Raw genomic sequence first — 22,345 nt, forward strand, 5'->3', positions numbered from 1 at the left:
CTCAATGGTGAAAAACTGAAACCATTTCCTCTAAGATCAGGAACAAGACTAGGTTGTCCACTCTCACCACTATTATTCAACATAGTTTTGGAAGTTTTAGACACAGCAATCAGGGAAGAAAAAGAAATAAAAGGAATACAAATTGGAAAAGAAGAAGTAAAGTTGTCACTGTTTGCAGATGACATGATACTATACATAGAGAATCCTAAAGATGCTACCAGAAAACTACTAGAGCTATTCAACAAATTTGGTAAAGTAGTAGGATACAAAATTAATGCACAGAAATCTCTTGTATTCCTATACACTAATGATGAAAAATATGAAAGAGGAATTATGCAAACACTCCCATTTGCCACTGCAACAAAAAGAATAAAATACCTAGGAATAAACCTACCTAAGGAGACAAAAGACCTGTATGCAGAAAACCATAAGACACTGATTAAAGAAATTAAAGATAATACCAACAGATGGAGAGATATACCATGTTCTTGGATTGGAAGAATCAACATCGTGAAAATGACTATACTACCCAAAGCAATCTACAGATTCAATGCAATCCTTATCAAACTACCAATGGCATTTTTCACAGAACTAGAACAAGAAATTTCACAATTTGTATGGAAACAAAAAAGACCCGGAAGAGCCAAAGCAATACTGAGAAAGAGAAATGGAGCTGGAGGAATCAGGCTCCTGGACGTCAGACTATACTACAAAGCTACAGTAATCAAGACAGTATGGTACTCGCACAAAAACAGAAATATAGATCAATGGAACAGGATAAAAAGCCCAGAGATAAACCCACCATAAAAATATGGTCACTTTATTTTTGACAAAGGAGCCAAGAATACATAAGGGAGAAAAGACAGCCTCTTCAATGGTGCTGGGAAAACTGGACAGCTACATGTAGAAGAATGAAATTAGAACACTCGCTAACACCATACACAAAAATAAACTCAAAATGGATTAAAGACCTAAATGTAAGGTCAGACACTAGAAAACTCTTAGAGGAAAACATAGGCAGAACACTTTATGACGTAAATCACAGCAAGATCGTTTTTGACCCACCTCCTAGAGAAATGGAAATAAAAACAAAAATAAACAAATGGGACCTAATGAAACTTAAAAGCTTTTGCACAGAAAAGGAAACCATAAACAAGAAGAAAAGACAGGGGCTTCCCTGGTGGCGCAGTGGTCGACAGTCTGCCTGACAATGCAGGGGACACGGGTTTGTGCCCCGGTCCGGGAAGATCCCACATGCCGCGGAGCGGCTGGGCCCGTGAGCCATGGCTGCTGAGCCTGCGCGTCCGGAGCCTGTGCTCTGCAATGGGAGAGGCCACAACAGTGAGAGGCCCACATACCGCAAAAAAAAAAAAAAGAAGAAAAGACAACCCTCAGTATAGGAGAAAATATTTGCAAATGAAGCAACTGATAAGCAGCTCATGCAGCTCAATAGCAAAAAAACAAAAAACCCAATCCAAAAATGGGCATAAGACCTAAATAGACATTTCTCCAAGGAAGATATACAGATTGCCAACAAACACATGAAAGGATGCTCAACATCATTAATCATTAGAGAAATGCAAATCAAACCTATAATGAAGTAACACCGCACACCAGTCAGAATGGCCATTATCAAAAACTCTACAAACAATAAATGCTGGACAGGGTATGGAGGAAAGGGAACCCTCTAGCACTGTTGGTGGGAATGTAAATTGATACAGCCACTATGGAGAACAGTATGGAGGTTCTTTGAAAAACTAAAAATAGAAGTACCATATGACCCAGCAATCCCACTACTGGGCATATACCCTGAGAAAACCATAATTCAAAGAGTCATGTACCACAGTGTTCATTACAGCACTATTTACAACAGCCAGGACATGGAAGCAACCTAAGGGCCCATCGACAGATGAATGGATAAAGAAGATGTGGCACATATGTACAATGGAATATTACTCAGCCATAAAAAGAAATGAAATTGAATTATTTAGTGAGGTGGATGGACCTAGAGTCTGTCATACAGAGTGAAATAAGTCAGAAAGAGAACAACAAATACCGTATGCTAACACATATATATGGAATCTAAAAAAAAAAAAAAAAAAGGGTTCTAAAGAACCTAGGGGCAGGACAGGAATAAAGATGCAGATGTAGAGAATGGACTTGAGGACATGGGGAGTGGGAAGGGTAAGCTGGGATGAAGTGAGAGAGTGGCATGGACATATATACACAACCAAATGTAAAATAGATAGCTAGTGGGAAGCAGCCGCATAGCACAGGGAGATCAGCTTGGTGCTTTGTGACCACCTAGAGGGGTGGGATAGGGAGGGTGCCAGGGAGACACAAGAGGTTGGAGATATGGGGATGTATGTATATGTATAGTTGATTCACTGTTATATAGCAGAAGCTAACACACCATTGTAAAGTAATTATACTCCAATAAAGATGTTAAGAAAAAAACAAACAAACAAAGGAAATTCAGGTACATGCTCAAAATAAGGTCTTAGACTTATAAGTTAGTAAATTAAGAAAAACGATTTCATGTTTTATTTTAAAAATTTGACTTTATAATGATATAAATACACTGAATCAGCTTAAAGAATTCCTACAACTGAACTAGATGTACAGTTTTTTTTGAAGTGTAATTGCATATGACATTGTGTTAGTTTCATGTGTACAACATAAGGGTTCAACATTTGTATGCATTGCAAAATGATCAGTCCAATAAGCCTATTAACCATCTATCACTATAAGTCATAACATGTTTTTCCTGTCATGACAACATTCAAGATTTACTTTTTATAGCAACTTCCAAATTTGCAATACGATATTATTGACTATAGTCCCCATGCTGTACATTACATCTGCATGACTTCCTTATTTTATAACTTGGAAATCTGTACCTTTTGACCCCCTTCCCCATGCCGCCCACCCTCCAATCCCCCTTCCAACTGAAAACCACCAATATGTTCTCTGTATCTTTAAGTTTTATCTTGTTTTGTTTGCTTTGTTTCTTAGATTCCACATATGAGTGAAATCATATGGTATTTGTCTTTCCCTGTCTGACTTACTTCACTTAGCACGATAACCTCAAGTTCCACCCATGCTGTCGCAAATGGCAAGATTTCATTCTTTTTTATGGCTGAGTATTATTTCTGTGTGTGTAGTACCTATATGTGTGTGTGTGTGTGTATACGTATCCCTCACATATTCTTTATCCATTACATATTTATCCATTCATCCGTGAGGGGACACAGATTGTTTCTATATCACGGTTATTGTAAATAATGCTGCAGTACACTAGAGGTACGTATATCTTTTCAAATTAGTGTTTTGTTTTCTCTGGATAAACACCCAGAAGTGAAATTGTTGGATAATATTGTAGTTCTATTTTTAATATTTAGGATCTATAGTTTTAAAAAATCAATTTTTCTAACAGACTCACAAACATACAGAACAGTCTTGCAGTTGCCAAGGGGGAGGGGGTTGGGGGAGGATGGAGTGGGAGGCTGGGGTTAGCAGATGTGAGCTTTCATATATAAAATGGATAAACAACAAGGTCCTACTGTATAGCACAGAGAACTATATTCAATATCTTTGATAAACCATAATGGAAAAGAATATATAAAAAAAGAATATGTGTATAACTGAATCACTTTGCTCTTCAACAGAAATTAACGCAACATTGCAAATCAATTATACTTCAATAAAAAAAAGTTTTTTTAAAATCATTTTTCTAGCCTTACCTTGTTCCTCCACCATCAATTGTGAGAATCCGGATTCCTCTTCCTTTCACTGGATCCACGTAGCCAATTAAGGCCAAAATTTCTCTGACTGCAGCCTGAAGAGTTTCATCCTTAGCTTGTCTCAATCGTAGTAAATATGGAATAATTCTTTCCTATATTGAGAGAAAAGATATTTTGTTGCTTTTGTCAAATCAAGAGTGAAGATGTAAGATTACTTTTAACCAACACATACAGATCATCACAGGATAATATCTTTACGATCTTAGAACAGGCAAAGATTTCTTAAATAGGACACAAAGTGCTAACCATAAAGGAAAATATTTATAAACTGGACTATATTAAAATTAAGAATATCTATTCATTGGGACTTTCCTGGTGATCCAGTGGTTAAGACTCTGCGCTTCCACTGCAGGGGGCATGGGTTTCATCACTAGTCAGGGAACCAAGATACCACATGCTGTGCAATGTGGCCAGGAAAAAAAAAAAAAAAGAATATCTACTTGTCAAAAACGATTAGAAAGAGTGAAACGGTAACCCACAGCCTGGGAGAATATATTTATCAGACATATATATGTATATATATATATATATATATATATATATATATAATATATACATGTTACAATACATATAAAAAGACCTACATCCATAATATATAAAGAAATTCAACAAATCAGTAAGAAAAAGCTGGTCAACCCAATAGAAAAACGAGCAAGACCTGGAATAGGCACTTCATGAGGGCAGTATACAAAAGGCCAGTAAACACTGGAAAAATGCTGAACTTCATAGTTACCAGAGAAATACAAATGAAAGCCACAATTTAACATCACTAAACATCTAACAAAATGGCTAAAATAAAAAAAATAATGATATAAAACACTGGAGAGGAAATAACACAACCAGGAAGCTCATACAGTTCTGGTGAAAGTATCAACTGGTATAAGCACTTTGGAAACCCATTTGGCAGTATGCACTAAAGATGATAACAGGCATACTCTATAACCAGGACTACTACTCATTGATATATATCCCAAAGAAATGAAAACTTACGTTTTCCAAAAGATACATCTGAGAAGCACTATTCCTAAATATTCCCAAACTGGAAACTATCCAAATGTCCATCAGTAGTAAAATGGATAAATACATTGCACTATATTCATACAATAGAACACATAACAATGAGAATGAATGTTCCTTAACTACACCCATCAATACAGAAGGTTCTCACAAACATAATGTTGAGTGGGGGAAAAAAAAAGACATAAAAGAGCACATGTTGTATCATTCCATTTATATAACACACAGGAAGAGGTACAACTAATGCACACTGCTAGAAAATAGGGCAATCTTTTTAAAGTTAATGACTGGAAGGGGGCATAAAGGGGTTTTTGGAGTGCTTTGGGTAACATTCTGTTTCCCAATTGGATGGTTGTTATACAGATGTGTTCAATTTTTTTTAAATTCATGGAGCTGTATACTTATAGTATGTATATTTTCTTTTTTTCAAATTTTTATTTATTTTATTTTATTTATTTTATTTTTGGCTGTGTTGGGTCTTCGTTACTGCGTGCAGGTTTTTCTCTGGTTGTAGTGAGCAGGGGCTACTTTTCATTGCGGTGCACGGGCTTCTCATTGCTACGGCTTCTCTTGTTGCGGAGCGCGGACTTTAGGCATGCAGGCTTCAGTAGTTGTGGCACGCGGGCTCAGTAGTCATGGCTCACGGGCTCTAGAGCGCAGGCTCAGTAATTGTGGCACACAGGCTTAGTTGCTCCGCAGCATGTGGGATCTTCCTGGACCAGGGCTCGACCCTGTGTCCCCTGCATTGGCAGGCGATTCTTAACCACTGCACCACCAGGGAAGCCCTATATTTTCTACATATAATGTTTTTTTAAAAATTTTAAAAGAAAAGAAACATGAATCAGCTTGAAGGGACTCCTATTAGTCAAAGTTAAGACAAATTCAGCATTTAGAAAAAAGGGAGGTGGGGAAACATTACAGAAACACAATTTATGAAAAACTATGAGGGCATAAATGATAATAAAAAGAAAAAAATGCCAAAAATTCATCTCACTGTTGAGGCAGATTTCAAAGCAACTCTTGAAGTTGGAGGTGTGGGGAGATGCAGAGTTTGCATCTCCCCACAACTAGAGCACCTGCCGGACACTGGTGGGGGACCCCAACGTCCAAAGAGATGGGAAGAACCCCCAAGCGAACAAGTAGGATGTGGGGGGACTGAGGCAGGAAGAGAAGTGGAGGCCAGACAGGAACAGCGCCTCTCAGAGGTGGCTGAGAGGTGGGAGGGGTTCCCAGGCCTGGAGGGACCCTCGGGGCCTTGGATCAGGGTGGAGCAAGCCCAGCGTTTCTCCTGCCCAAATGGCTGGGGAAGCCTGCCCTCAGAGGTCCTACGCCCCTCAGTGGTCCCCTCCGGGACGGGTTGGTCCTGGGGGCATAGGAGGGAGGCCGGGACAGAACAGGAGAGGCAGGCAGAGCGGGCCCTCCAGGACCAGTAGAGAGGGAAAGGAGCAGAGGGTGTCTGCCCCGTCCACTCGAGCCCAGGAAGCCTGCTGGGCTCCCAGGTGGGTCCTCCGCCCTCTGAGACCACAGGCGGGAGGCACACCTAAGCCCCTCCTGTTCTGTTGAGCTTAAGCTCCCCCTACGTCCCCCTACCCCAGGCCTTTTCCAGCCCTGTGGGTCTTAAACATAGGTCCCACACACTGCCCAAACCTCACCCTTGCTTAGGCCCTGCCCTCCACAGCCAAGGTCTTTTCCACCTTTTTACCTCCTCCTCTTTTTTGTTTCATCTATAGTTTTATTTTTATATTTTTTCTAACACTGCTGTTAGTTTCCTAGTCTAATATTATTTTTTACTTTGTTATTGTTCACCTTTTTTTTTTTTTGCCACCCCACGCAGCTTGTGGGATCTTGGCTTACGAGCCGGGGATCAGGGCGAAGCTCCTGTGGTGGGAGCTCTGAGTCTGAACCAGTGGACTAACAGAGAACCTCAGACACCAGGGAATATTCATCGGAGTGAGGTCTCCAAGAGGTCCTCATCTCAGCACCAAGGCACAGCTCTACCCTACAGCCTATAAACTCCAGTGTTGGAAGTCTCAAGCCAAACAACCAGTAAGTAAGGAACACAATCCCACTCATACAAAAAATGAAAAGAAAAAAACGAGACAGCAAAAAAATGTTACAGATGAAGAAGCAAGGTAAAAACCTACAAGACCAAATAAATGAAGAGGAAACAGGCAGTCTACCTGAAAAAGAATTCAGATAATGATAGTAAAGATGATCCAGAATCTCAGAAATAGAATGGAGGCACAGACTGAGAAAATACAAGAAATGTTTAAGAAAGATCTAGCAGAACTAAAGAACAAATAAACAGTGATGAACAGCACAATTACTGAAATGAAAAATACACTAGAGGAAAACAATACTGGAAAAACGGAGGCAGAAAAACGACTAAGTGAGCTGGAAGACAAAATGGTAAAAATAACTGCCAAGGAGCAGAATAAAGAAAAATGAATGAAAAGAACTGAAGACAACCTCAGAGACCTCTGGGACAACACTAAACACACCAACATTCGAATTATAGGGGTCCCAGAAGAAGAAGAGAAAAAGAAAGGGTCTGACACAATATTTGAAGAGATTATACTGGAAAACTTCCCTAACATGGGAAAGGAAATAGTCCAGGAAGCACAGAGGGTCCCATACAGGATAAACCCTAGGAGAAACACACCAAGACACACATTAATCAAACTAACAAAAATCAAATTCAAAGAAAAAATATTAAAAGCATCAAAGGAAAAACAAAAAACAACATACAAAGGAATACCCATAAGGTTATCAGCTGATTTTTTCAGCAGAAACTCTGCAGGCCAGAAGAGAGTGTCAGGATATATTTAAAGTGAGGAAGAAGAAAAACCTATAACCAAGATTATTCTACCCAGCAAGGATCTCATTCAGATTTGACAGGGAAATCAAAAGCTTTTCAGACAAGCAAATGCTAAGAGAATTCAGAATTCCACCAAACCAGCTTTATGACAAATGATAAAGAAACTTCTCTAGTCAGGATACATAAGAGAAGAAAAAGACCCACAAAAACAAACCCAAAACAATTAAGAAAATGGTAATAGGAACATATATATTGATAATAACTTTGAATGTACATAGATTATATTCCCCAACCAAAAGACACAGAGTGGCTAAATGGATAAAAAAACAAGACCCATATATATACTGTCTACAAGAGACCCACTTCAGACCTAGGGACACATACAGACTGAAAGTGAAGGGATGGAAAGAGACATTCCATGCAAATGTAAATCAAAAGAAAGCTGGAGTAGCGATACTCGCATCAGGTAAAACAGACTTTAAAATAAAGACTGTTACAAGAAATAAGGAAGGACACTACATAATGATCAAAAGATCAATCCAAGAAGATATAACAATTATAAATGTTCATTCACCCAACAGGGGAGCACCTCAATACATAAGGCAAATGATAACAACCATGAAAGGGAAAATTGACAGTTACACAATAATAGTAGGGGACTTTAACATCCCTCTAACACCAATGGACAGATCATCCAAACAGAAAATAAGGAAACAGAGCTTTAAATGACACAACAGACCAGATAGATTTAACTGATATTTATAGAACATTCCACCTAGAAGTGGCAGAGTACACTTTTTTCTCTAGTGCACACAGAACATTCTCCAGGATAGATTACATCTTGGGTCATAAATCAAGCCTTGGAAAATTTAAGAAAACTGAAATCATATCAAGCATCTTTTCTGACCACAACACTATGACATTGGAAATCAATTACAGGAAAAAAACTGTAAAAAACGCAAATACATGGAAGCTAAACACTGCGCTACTAAACACTGAAGAAATCAAAGAAGACATAAAAAAATACATAGAAACAAATGATAACGAAAACACAACAACCCAAAACCTATGGGACGCAGCAAGGGAAGGTTAAGAGGGAAGGTTATAGCAATGCAATCTCACCTCCAGAAACAAGAAAAATCTCAAATAAACACTCTAACCCTACACCTAAAGCAAGTAGAGAAAGAAGAACAAAGAAAACCCAAAGTCAGTGGAAGGAAAGAAATCATAAAGATCAGAGCAGAAATAAATGAAATAGACATGAAGAAAACAATAGCAAAGATCAATAAAACGAAGAGCTGGTTCTTTGAGAAGATAAACAAATTGATAAACCCTTAGCCAGACTCATCAAGAAAAAAAGGGAGAGGATGCAAATGAATAGAATTAGACATGAAGAAGGAGAAATCACAACTGACACCGCAGAAATACAAAGGATTATAAGAGATTACTACAAACAACTATATGCCAAAAAAATGGACAACCACGAAGAAATGGATAAATTTTTGGAAAGGTACAATTTTCTAAGACTGAATCAGGAAGAATTAGAAAATATAAACAGACCTGTCACAAGTAATGAAACGGAAACTGTAATTAAAAATCTTCCAACAGGGACTTCCCTGGTAGCGCAGTCGTTAAGAATCCGCCTGCCAATGCAGGGGACACAGGTTCAAGCCCTGGTCCGGAAAGATCCCACATGCTGTAGAGCAACTAAGCCCGTGCACCACAAATACTGAAGCCCACTTGCCTAGAGCCCATGAGCCACAACTACTGAAGTCCACACCTAGAGCCTGTGCTCCACAACAAGAGAAGCCACTGCAATGAGAAGCCTGCACACTGCAAGAAAGAGTAGCCCCGGCTTGCTGCAACCAGAGAAAGCCCGAGCACAGCAACGAAGACCCAACACAGCCAAAAATAAATAAATAAATAGATTAATTAATTAAAAAAAGAAATCTTCCAACAAACAAAAGTCCAGGACTAGATGGCTTTACAGGCGAATTCTATAAAACATTTAGAGAAGAGCTAACACCCATACTTCTCAAACTCTTCCAAAAAATAGCACAGGGAGGAACACTCCCAAATTCATTCTACAAAGCCACCATCACCCTGATACCAAAACCAGAAAAAGATGTCACAAAAAAAGAAAATTATAGCCCAATATCACTGATGAACATAGATGCAAAAATCCTCAACAAAATACTATCAAACAGAATCCAACAACATATTAAAAGGACCACACATCATGATCAAGTGGATTTATCCCAGGGATGCAAGGGTTCTTCAATATATACAAATCAATTAATGTGATACACCATATAACAAATTAAGGAATAAAAACCATATGATCATCTCAATAGAGGCAGAAAAAGCTTTTGACAAAATTCAACATCCATTTATGATAAAAAACTCCCCAGAAAATGGGCACAGAGGGAACCTACCTCAACATAATAAAGGCCATATATGGCAAACCCACAGCAAAATCACACTCAATGGTGAAAAACTGAAACCATTTCCACTAAGATCAGGAATGAGACAAGAGTGTCCTCTCTCGCCACTCTTATTCAACATAGTTTGGGAAGTCCTAGCCATGGAAATCAGAGAAGACAAAGAAATAAAAGGAATACAAACTGGAAAAGAAGTAAAACTTTCACTGTTTTCAGATGACATGATACTATACTATAGAAAATCCTAAAGATGCCATCAGAAAACTACTAGAACTAACCAATGAATTTGGTAAGGTTGCAGGATACAAAATTAATGCACAGAAATCTCTGGCATTCCTATACACTAACAATGAAAAATCAGAAAGAGAAATTAAGGAAACAATCCCATTTACCATTGCAACCAAAAGAACAAAATACCTAGGAATAAACCTACCTAAGGAGACAAAAGACCTGTACTCAGAAAAGTATAAAACACTGATGAAAGAAATTAAAGATGACATAAACAGATGGAGAATTATACCATGTTCTTGGATTGGAATAATCAATATTGTGAAAATGACTATACTACCCAAAGCAATCTACAGATTCAATGCAATCCCTATAAAACTTCCAATGGCATTCTTCACATAATTAGAACAAAAAATTTTACAATTCATATGGAAACACAAAAGACCCCGATTAACCAAAGCAATCCTGAGAAAGAAAAACAGAGGTGGAAGAATCAGGCTCCCTGACTTTAAACTATACTACAAAGCTACAGTAATCAAGACAGTATGGTACTGGCACAAAAAGAGAAATATAGATCAATGGTACAGAATAGAAAGCACAGAGATAAACCCATGCACCTATGGTCACCTAATTTACGACAAAGGAGGCAAGAACATACGATAGAGAAAAGACAGCCTCTTCAATAAGTGGTGCTGGGAAAACTGGACAGCTACATGTAAAAGAATGAATTAGAACACTCCCTAACACCATACACAAAAATAAACTCCAAATGGATTAAAGACCTAAGACCAGATACTATAAAACCCTTAGAGGAAAACACAGGAAGAACACTCTTTGACATAAACCACAGCAAGACCTTTTTTGACTCACCTCCTAGAGTAATGGAAATAAAAACAAAAGTAAACAGATGAGACCTAATTAAACTTCAAAGCTTTTGCACAGCAAAGGAAACCATAAACAAGACAAAAAGACAACCCCCAGAATGGAAGAATATTTTTGCAAATGAAACAATAGACAAGGGATTAATCTCCAAAATATACAAACAGCTCATGGAGCTCAATATCAACAAACCAAACAATTCAATTAAAAAATGGGTGGAAGACCTAAATAGACATTTCACCAAAGAAGACATACAGGTGGCCAAGAGGCACATGAAAAGATGCTCAACATCACTAATTATCAGAGAAATACAAATCAAAACTACAATGAGGTATTACGTCACACCAATCAGAATGGCCATTATCAAAAAATCTAAAAACAATAAATGCTGGAGAGGGTGTGGTGAAAAGGGAACCCTCCTGCACTGTTGGTGGGAATGTAAATTGATACAACCACTATGGAGAACAGTATGGAGGTTCCTTAAAAAACTAAAAACAGAACTACCATATGACCCAGCAATCCCACTACTGGGTACATACCCAGAGAAAACCATAATTCAAAGAGTCATGTACCACAGTGTTCATTACAGCACTATTTACAATAGCCAGGACATGGAAGCAACCTAAGGGCCCATCGACAGATGAATGGATAAAGAAGATGTGGCACATACATACAATGGAATGTTACTCAGCCATAAGAAGAAACGAAATTGAGTTATTTGTAGAGAGATGGATGGACCTAGAGTTTGTCATACAGAGTGAAGTAAGTCAGAAAGAGAAAAATCACATATGCCAACACATATATATGTAATCTTAAAAAAAAAAAAACGTACTGATGAACCTAGTGGCAGGGCAAGAATAAAGACACAGACATAGAGAATGGACATGAGGACACAGGGAGGGGAGGGAGAAGCTGGGGTGAAGTGAGAGTAGCATCGACATATATGCACTACCAAATATAAAACAGATAGCTAGTGGGAAGCAGCCGCATAGCACAGGAAGATCGGCTCAATGCTCTGCGATGACCTAGAGGGGTGGGATAGGGAGGGTGGGAGTGAGGCTCAAGAGGGAGGGGATATGGGGATATATGTATGCATATGGCTGATTCCGTTTGTTGTACAACAGAAACTAACACAGTATTGTGAAGCAATTATATTCCAATAAAGATCTATTTTTTTTAAAAAAAGCAACTCTTTACTTTGAAAACTGGTGACTAAGTAGAAAGAAATTAAGCATTTCTTTTGCTTTTCCTGCAACATTGATCTTTGAGAGTAACCAAGTAGCTTTAGTTTTACAGGAGAACGTCAATTATAACGCAGAAGGAACGAGAGAATTAGAAATTTATCATTCTGCAACCCTAATGAAATGACTAGTTCTAGAAACAATTAGGTTAATGGTTGATGGCTAATGGTTCTAGCCTAACTGTCCCATGAAAAGATCAGACTAATGAAAAGATCTCCCTAATCCAGTGGTCAACCTTAGCATTACTAACTGTTGTCCAACCAATTATATGTGTTCTGACACAATGCAATATGAGGTGCACGTCGTCTACAATGTGCCCTAACAAGAAAATGCTTAACTCAATCAGGTCTTTATATTTAAATTCCAATGTGCAGGAAATAAAAAGGAAAGAGGAATACATCAACTATACCAACGAGGAGGAAGCCAGGTAAATCCAGAAGGTGAGCCATTCTACAGGAAAACACATATCACATTTCTCCTTGGTACTGAAGGGTCCCTAGATTTGGGATCAGTTATATAAAATAAGACTTCTCAAAGTTCCTATTAGCAAAACTAGTCATAACAGACTAAAACTGAAAACCACCCAGAAATCCAACAACACTACAATGAATAAATAAGCTGTGATACATTCACACCACGGAACACAAAAGCAACAAGAATAAATTATCTACAACTACTCACAACAATGTAAAAGATTCCTACCAGCATGTTGGGTGAAAGAAGCCAATCATAAGAGTTTACATAATGTACAAAAACAGGTAAAACTGATTTGTGATTATTTTTTCAGAGATTGTGACTGAAAGGCGGCCCAAGGGAGGCTTCTGAAGTGCTGACAAATTCTGTTCTTCATCTGGGTGCTGGTTACGTGGATATATGTGAAAACTCACTGAACTTTACATTTAAAACTGCATGTGTATTACACTTCAATAAAACGTTTTATAAAAGTTCTTTAAAGTATGCAATTCCATCTCAGAGCTTTGCTTTCAGTGTATCACCGACATGTTAAATGACCTAAAAGCACATCTATATTTGGAAATTTTATCTTTTAAGTAAGAGATTACATATATATGAAAGATAATCCCAAATTCTATGAACATGAAATTCTAAAGTTGAGCTATTATAATGTATGTATTATACAATATAAAACTACAGAGGGTAAATGATTTAAAAACGTAACTTTTCAGCAAGATGGTTATCAAAACGCTGAATAAATACCAACCAAGTTAACTTATAATTTTCTGGGTAGCAGGTTAAAAATAAGCACTAACGGATCTCTAATGAAACGTTAACATTGTCTATTCATTATATGATATTTCCAAATTGTTCATTATGTATTACAAATAACCTTAGTACAGGTGTAAAGAGACTCAACCGCATCATTCACACTTTATATTATTTCTCTGAAAATGGTCTATTTAAATGGGTCTAAATTATCTCCACTGTTTTATATTTGAAAACACTGAGGCAGAGAAAAGCTAACTGTTTTAGTAATAGGATCACAAGTTCAATTACTGATAAGATCATGAAAATTTTTAGACTTTCAAGTACAGAAAGATCATGAAATAAAAATGAGCAATGGTTTTACTTACGAATTACGACTCCTGTCTTAAGAGTAGTTACACAGCATAAATACCTCCACTGCATTTAAGAAAACCTTGGCAGCTAATAGGTATATAACATATCACAGAATAAAAGGGAACATTTAGCATAATGCATATCATAGGGCAATTACTAAATATATAACACATCACATGTATGGTAAAACCACAAAAGTATTTAAATAGAAAAATGAAACACGTTGCCTTCTCCATTTTAGAAGGTTTATTAGTATTTTTGTTCCAAGATAAAACCAGATTAAAGGTAATCAGAATTACCTTGACAGCCACTCCTTTTCCTTCAGGAAATTCTAGAAGATGGAACGTCAGTTCTTCAACTCTGTTAATGCAGAGCCTTGGGTCGGTTGTTCTTCTTAACGCTTGAACTAATGCCCGGGTTCTGTTATCAATACTCACTCTGGCAATTATCTACAAAGACATGTTAAAATATGTATGATTTGAGTATGCAACTGCTCCAGTGATACCAACAGATGATTAAAGTTTCTTAGGTCCCATTAGGAAACGAAACTTAGAAATTTGACAAAACTTAAAACTTAAAACCACACTGCATTTAAGAAAACCTTGGCAGCTAATAGGCAATTCAACTAATATACTGAGATATAACGACTTGCCTTTTCTTGCTGAAGAGATAACCGCCTTTTCTCCTCTGCATTTTTGTCTTTGCTGATGGCCTGCTCAGCTTTCATCGCCTCTTCCTGCTCTTCTAACTGACTCTTTGAATCATACTTTAGTTTGGGGACAAGTCCACCAATATAACCACCTACTAAAGCTTGTACACCTTCAGTGGGACGAGAAAGAAAGTTAGCAATACTTTGTTTAGTAGAAATGGGAAGAACCTCGGGCGTCCCACTGGGACTTGCAGCATTGTCCTCAGAATATAAAGAAGCTTCTGAGCCCAGCTTCTTATCAGTCAGGACGCCAGGATCTGGAGAACTGGGTTTCTCGTCTTCAGTCTTTTTAAGCTCAAGTTCTGATTTGTCCTGGAAATGTTTATCTTCCTTTTGTTCAGACATTTTTTCCTCACGCTTGAAGTATGAATTAATATGACTTGATAAAAAGTAGAATGACTCTCCGAATTTCGTGGTTAGATTATTCGTGTAATGAAAAAGGCTTTGCTTACCTGTATCTTCTTTCTCCATAACGTGACTTTCCTTTGCTGCAAAAGAACCCTCTTCTGCTGATTTGTTGCTGTATTTTTTCAGAAATTTGATGGTTTGTTTAATGTTTTTCTGTTTTAACCAGCCACTATCTGACACTTTTCTTAATATTCGAGAGCTTAGCTTAAGTTGAGCTAAACGAGAGATCATTTCATTCTGCTTGCCAAAAACAGCCTTCGAAACAGAGTTCAAAGTATTTTTAATACAGGACATACGAAGGCTCGCTTTTGTAAGTCCCTTGGGAGCAGAAGTGCTAAGTCTCAAAATTCCAAAATGTAAACCATGGTTGCTTGGAGAGTCACAGTGCCTACTGCAAGAATGAGCTTCACTTTTGGTCCATTTACATCTTATTTTGCTTGTATGAAAACCTCTCTGTAGACTGCTGTGGCTTATCCTCCAGTAATGTTCAGGCGAGCGCAAGAAAGGCAGCTGCTTGCTCCGCCGCTTCCCACAAAGACTTCTTGCATTACTAAGGAGGTAAATATAATATAGACCTATAGTCAAATTAACAGACATAACGTAAAAATCATTTATTTTCTGTACGTTATGACTTTCACTTCATTCCTGAGTGCTTCATTTAAGAAATGCCACAATTCACGGTCTTACCTGAAATGCAAGAAAAAAAAAATCAGGATTCAAGGTAAATTACCACTTGAACTAAACTCAGCAACCTGTCTCAAAAGAAGATAGGATAATATACTTTCATTATGGCAAAACGGAGTTCACTTTTAGGCAAACAGAAAATCAGTCAACGTTTATTACGGAAGTCAATGAAAAAACAGTGAGCAGTAGGATGTTTCATGAAAACTAATATGAAAACTAACTTAGAGAAGCTACCCAAAAGATAAGGTGTCCTACAGCACAAAACTGAACACGCAATTGTGAAATAAAATTCATATTTATGGCAAAACAAGGAAACTTTTAACAGGAAAGTTCTTCTCTGCCGCTCCCCTCTCCCCACCCTGCGCAGGGTGCCTCTGCATCATGACGTGACCAGACCTCCCCATCAGCAGGACTACCTGCTCAATCATAAACAGCAACATTCTCCCAGCATCACGAAGACAGAGCATTCCTTCTTGATCTTGTGAAGGGTCACGTGATCCGCCACGATGGCACTTAAACCTGGATCACGTAAACTGTCAATATACATCATTTAACGTACAGCCTTCTGTCTCTGAACACTTAAACTGTGTCTTGACTTCTAACTGGCAGAACAGTTCTCAGAGCTTTCTGAGATGCTCTTCCCAGGTCATAATCCTCAAATTTGGCTCAAATAACATTTTCCAATTCTTTCTTAGATCTACTGATTAATTTTTCGTTGACACAATTTAGATATTATGCTGCTTTTCTTCCTTCCTATGCTATTTAAAGTGTTGACAGTTTATGTGACACTAGACTGTAAGTTCTCTGAAGACAAGAGTCAAGTCTTACACTCCTACTCATTGCGAACCGTTTGTAGACTATTTAATCTGAAACGGAGTCCCCCTAAAACCGAGGTCCTCTGCTGAGTTTATGATTAACCTCTCTATCCAAAATGTTATTTTCCTTTCCAACAGCTATTCCACTCAAGACTGAGGCGTAGCAAAGACAAGGGGGCTGAAACTGAGCAGGACCCTCCCAGGCACAAAAGCCTTTGTGTCCCCAGTTTCTTGTTTGTAGGAAAAAGGCTTTCAGCCTCCTAGACCTTCCCTGAGTTCCAAAGGGCAGATTCAAACAGTTACTAATTAAGGGAATGAGGTGATGCAGAAAGAAACAACAGTGCAGAGATGGGGCAGGGTCCTGGTTCCTCCTGGGGGGATGTACAGAACAACCTGGTACATCTCTGAGTTCTTCTACAGGAGCTCAGGCCCCCACCCAGGTGGAGGGTGCTAACTTCAGGCTGAGCACAAGCACTAGGACCCCAGACTGGTTGGAACCAGAAGACTGATGGTTGAGATTCCTGGAACACCACCCTGTTATCTCAACCAATCAGAGGAGGGACACACACCCTGCACACCTCCCCACAAATTTTGCCTATAAAAACTCTTCCCCGAAACCCATCAGAGTTCAGGTCTTTTGAGCAGGAGCCACCCGTTCTCCTTGCATGACCCTTGCGATAAACCTTTCTCCCACTCCAAACGTGGACATTTCAGTTTGTCTGGCCTCCCTGTATGTTGGGCATGCGTTCGACGACAACTCTACACCAGACATAGTGCTAGATGCTAAGACCACAAACAGGATACCAAGAAACTTTCAGTCTAGAGCTCGAGATAGCCTTGTAAGGAAGATTTCGCTGTCTAGTACAAAGCGCTTATTTAATCAAAGAAGTCAGACTAGAATAAGCTGTGTGCCACTTCTAACAGACAAGGGGTTCATAACCACAACATAAATGCTGTTTAAAACAGATATTTTATTCTTTCAATTGGTAAAATGTAAATGATTGATAATATCCAGTACTGATAATACCTGGGGAGATGGGACACAGAGGGCTACCTGACAGTGTCTAATGAAATATCTGACAGTAGCTAATGAAATTTTAAATGCTATCTATCAAAATTTTAAAGGCACATATTCTTTGATTAGCAATTCCACTATTAAGAACCTATCCTACAGAAATAACTGCATAGGAGTAAAGGTATGTACACACATTCCCTGCCACACTGCTTGAAATAACAAAATACTGAAAGACTCTAAGTTTCTTCTAGCAAGGGATGGTTAAATAAATTATGGTACACATACAATAAACTGAGTTACAATGTAATGTTACACAGCAGTTAAGGAGAATAGATGATCTGCCTATATATCCTTCATACACAGTACAGTGAGAAAGGCAAGCTGCAATATCATATATACGATACACACATGAGGATACAAAGACGTAAACACGAAGATATTATGTAATAAAAGAAAACAAAAACCTATATATGCAGTTTAAATCTGTGGCTACACACACACACACACACACACACACAGATTCTGAAAGCGTAAGTACCTGTTTGTTAATTCCTGTGAACTGAGAGGTGGAATCGAAAGAGAATGAGAAGGGCTTTTACTTTTACTTTTGGACAGACTCAATTACTTACAAAGAGCAGGTATCACTTTTGTAGTTAAAAAAAAAAGCAAACACTTAATGCACTTTAACAGATGGTGCTATGTGAATGGAAGACACAAGGTGAGAGTAGATACCCAGGTAAGTCTGAAAAAAGAAGCTGAAAACTGAGCAAAAAAGGAATTCATTACATTGTAAAAGATAAGAGGGGAAGGAGAGAATTCTAGATAATGGGAAAAACAAACAAAAGGAAACACAAAAAAAGCATTTAAGAAAATATACACAATATAAGCAAAAATTGCAAGCAGTTGTTTTCATTCCAGGACCTGGAGAGAATGATGAGCGAGGGGTATAAGGGGAGACTGCAAAGACAGGGTGGACCAGGTTACGAAGGGTCTGATAATCTTGCCAAGGAGATTAGAGATCGAACTGTCAATGAAGTATGATAAGCAAAGGAATGACATTAGATCTGCTTCCAGCAGATCGCTGACAGATGGAGTAACGGAACAAGACAGAAACCAAGGACCCATCGTGACTCTTCAGAAGGTGACAGTCCGAACTAAAATCTGTCTAAACAGCATGTAAGCATATTATCTTAAAACACCCAATTTTATAGAGGGAAGGAGAGAAAAGAAGGAAACCTATCTGCTTTCCTGGCTCTTCTGAACCCCTCAGGACTTGCGGTCAATGTAATAAGCCGAATTAATAAGCCTCACAATCCCCAAGACAGAAATAACATGATAAAATACAACGAAAGTACTCGTGGATAAAAAGCCATACTCAAAACCAATAATGGACTCCTACAACTCAACAACAAAAAATCAAATAACTCAATTAAAAGATGGGTAAAAGATTTGAACAGACATTTCCCCAAAGATGACATACAAACAGTGAACAAGCATATGTAAAGATGAATAACATCACTGATCATCAGAGAAATACAAATCAAAACCAAATGAGGTATCACCTCACACTCATCAGGATGGCTAGTATAAAAAACAACACAAAGCAAAACAAAAAAACAAAACAGAAAACATCTCAGAAATAAATTGTTGTTTAAGCCCCCAAAACAAAACAAAACACCAGAAAATACCAAGTGATGGCAAAGATGTGGAGAAGTTGGAACTCCTGAGCACTGTTACTGGGACTGTAAAACGGTGTGGCTGCTATGGAAAACAGTATAGCAGTTCCTCAAAATATTAAAACTAGAACTACCATATGATCCAGCAATCCTATTTCTAGATATATATTCAAAGGAATTGAAAGCAGGGCCTCAAAAAGATATTTGTACACCTATGTTCGTAGCAACACTATTCATAATAGCAGAGGTGGGAACAACCCAAATGTCCACGGACAGTTAAATAAACAAAATGTGGTATATGCACACAATGGAATATCATGCAGCCTTAAAAAGGAAGGACATCCCGTCACATGCTACAACATGCATGAACCTTGAGGACATGAGCTTAAGTGAAATAAGTCAGTCACAAAAGGACAAGTACTGTGTGATTCCACTTACATGAGGTACATAGAGCAGTCAAATTCAGAGACAGAGAGTAGAATGATGGTTACAGGGCGCTGGAGGAATGGGTCAGAGGGGAGCTGTTGTTTAAAGGTAGGGTTTCGGTTCTGCAAACTGAAAAAGTACTGGAGATTTGTTTTTACAACATGAATGCACTGAATGCCACTGAACTATACACTTAAAAATGGTTAAGGTGGTAAATTTTATGATATATTTTTTACCACAATAAAGTTAAAAAAGCAAAACAAAACAAAACCAACAGTGGGAAATCCACAGTTGAAGAGGAATCACATGCCTGGATCTGCAGTCACATTACCTTTATGGTGCAGAAACCCTAAGCAAATGAAAACTAGTCCGAGCTAGTGAACTCCATGGGGCCTCTGCTGAGTCCACTGAAACTACCATGGAAGGACACTTCCAAAGCTCACGGCAAGAGACTCCCACACTCAGCAACCACCACTGAAGATTAACTCACAGTCAAAAATGAATCACTTCAAGGGAGTACCAGCAAGTGTACCTAACAGGAAAACGTGTAACCAAGATTAGAAATCATAGAAAAAAAAAATTCAGTAGGTTTAAAACATTCAATGATAGAGGGAACAAAAATAAGGAAACAAAAAAAGAGAACTGTACAAAGAGTGTACAGGAAGAGCAAAATTTTAGAAATGAAAATTCCAGCTACATACGAGTTACTAGACACTCCTGTAATACAATGATAAAGAAAGGTTAAAAATAAAGGAATAGGGGAAAATATATACCAGGCCTATAGTACCAAAAGAAAGCAAAAAGCCCTTTAAGGCAAATTTAAGGCAAAAGCATGAAATAAGATTAAAAAGGGATACTATTTCATAGTAAAAGGAATAATCCACTTACTTATTAAACCTCAGGTCGTCTCCTAGGTCTTGGAGAAAAAGACAACTTATTAATAAGCAAATAACTAATAAAATGTATAGCAACAGGTCGAGAAGTGCCATGAAGAAAAATAAAGCCGGGGGCTGGGGAGAAAGGGCACAGAAAGTGCTATTTTAGTTGATGTGGTCAGGAGAAGAATTGAGTTGACATCTTACTGGAGACCTGAATGAAGCGAGGAAGCAAATTATTAAAAGTTTCCGGGTAAAAAGCATTCAAGGAAGAGGAACAAGCAACCAAGGCTTTGGAGACAGGAATAAGCTTTGTCTGTTCAGGAATAGCAAGAATAAGGTAGTTAAAGGAAAGTAAGAAGTGGGAAAGATGGTAGACATGGGCCTAAGAGTCAAGCAGGGGACAGACCTACATAGCTTAGAGGTAAGGGATCTGCACTGTTTCTTTCCATTAAGAGATAATCCTCATGACCAATTATGAACACACGTATCGACTTGGCATTGAAATACAGCACATAAAGCAAATTTGAAAAAGGGAACAATTAAAGGAAAACGAGACGATCTCATGGTCATACTATTTTAATACACCTGTCTAGAAACTACAGTTGTCAGGTAAAAATTACTCAACAGAGAGAGCTGTCAACAAAAGCGACAAGCTGCATTTAACTGCTCCCAAACCACAACACTAGTAAATGCAGACAAGGGTTTGGAGAGCAAATTCAGCTGGGACAAAAGTTCGATTGCAAACGGATAAAGAAGGTAGACTGGGAAGTGCCATCGTCAACTGAGAAAAGAGCAGGGAGGACCAGACTCCCTATTTATAGGGTGGTACAAATACAATGGAGGTGTACATGGAAGAGTGAGGCGTACACCCCCCACAAGAGAACGGAATGACTTTTTTTTTTTTTTTTTTGTGGTACGCGGGCCTCTCACCGCTGTGGCCTCTCCCGTTGCGGAGCACAGGCTCCGGACGCGCAGGCTCAGCGCCATGGTTCACGGGCCCAGCCGCTCCGCGGCATGTGGGATCTTCCCGGACCGGGGCACGAACCCGTGTCCCCTGCATCGGCAGGCGGACTCCCAACCACTGCGCCACCAAGGGAAGCCCCGGAATGACGTTTTAACTAGAAGAAATAAGGGAACTTCGAGGTGGAGGCTCCGCTGACGGTGGAAAGAATGAATGCATGGAGGACTTCACCGCGTTATTGCAATAATGCAGACACGAAGTGACAGGGGTTTGAATTAAGGTAAAGGTACTATAATGGAAACGAGGGTTACTTTGAGCCACACTTTGAAAGTGGGGTAAACAACAAAACACAGGACTTAGTGACAGGAAAGAATGGGGTAAGGGGGCTTCCCTGGTGGCGCAGTGGTTGGGCGTCCGCCTGCCGATGCAGGGGACACGGGTTCGTGCCCCGGTCCGGGAAGATCCCACTGTGCTGCGGAGCGGCTGGGCCCGTGAGCCATGGCCGCTGAGCCTACTCGTCCGGACCCTGTGCTCCGCAACGGGAGAGGCCACAACGGTGAGAGGCCCGCGTACCGCAAAAACAAACAAAAAAACAATGGGGTAAGGGAGAGGGAGATGTCATGACAACTTAAGTGTTTTTAAACAGAGAAACAGGAAGAGTGCCATTTGTGAATACGAGATAACTGGGAAGGGGGCCAATTTAATAAAAATCTCTTGGATTTACAGGATGCAGTTAACAGTGGGATATTCAAATGGAGATGTACTATAGGA

General features: G+C 38.8%; 1 protein-coding gene across 1 annotated transcript in view; it reads right to left on the reverse strand.

The window, feature by feature from the left end:
• PNPLA8 (patatin like domain 8, phospholipase A2) overlaps positions 1–22,345 on the reverse strand; it is a 137,858-nt gene that overhangs the window by 38,110 nt on the left and 77,403 nt on the right. The window contains exons 2-4 of the mRNA XM_079711720.1: positions 14,655–15,806; positions 14,302–14,451; positions 3,744–3,895 (exon numbers count right to left, since the gene is read on the reverse strand). Coding sequence (XP_079567846.1) covers positions 3,744–3,895; positions 14,302–14,451; positions 14,655–15,716 — 1,364 coding nt within the window. The 5' untranslated portion in view covers positions 15,717–15,806. The remainder of the gene's footprint in view (positions 1–3,743; positions 3,896–14,301; positions 14,452–14,654; positions 15,807–22,345) is intronic.

The sequence above is a fragment of the Hyperoodon ampullatus genome, assembly GCF_949752795.1.
Source record: "Hyperoodon ampullatus genome assembly, chromosome: 9".
NCBI classification, from domain to species: domain Eukaryota; kingdom Metazoa; phylum Chordata; class Mammalia; order Artiodactyla; family Ziphiidae; genus Hyperoodon; species Hyperoodon ampullatus.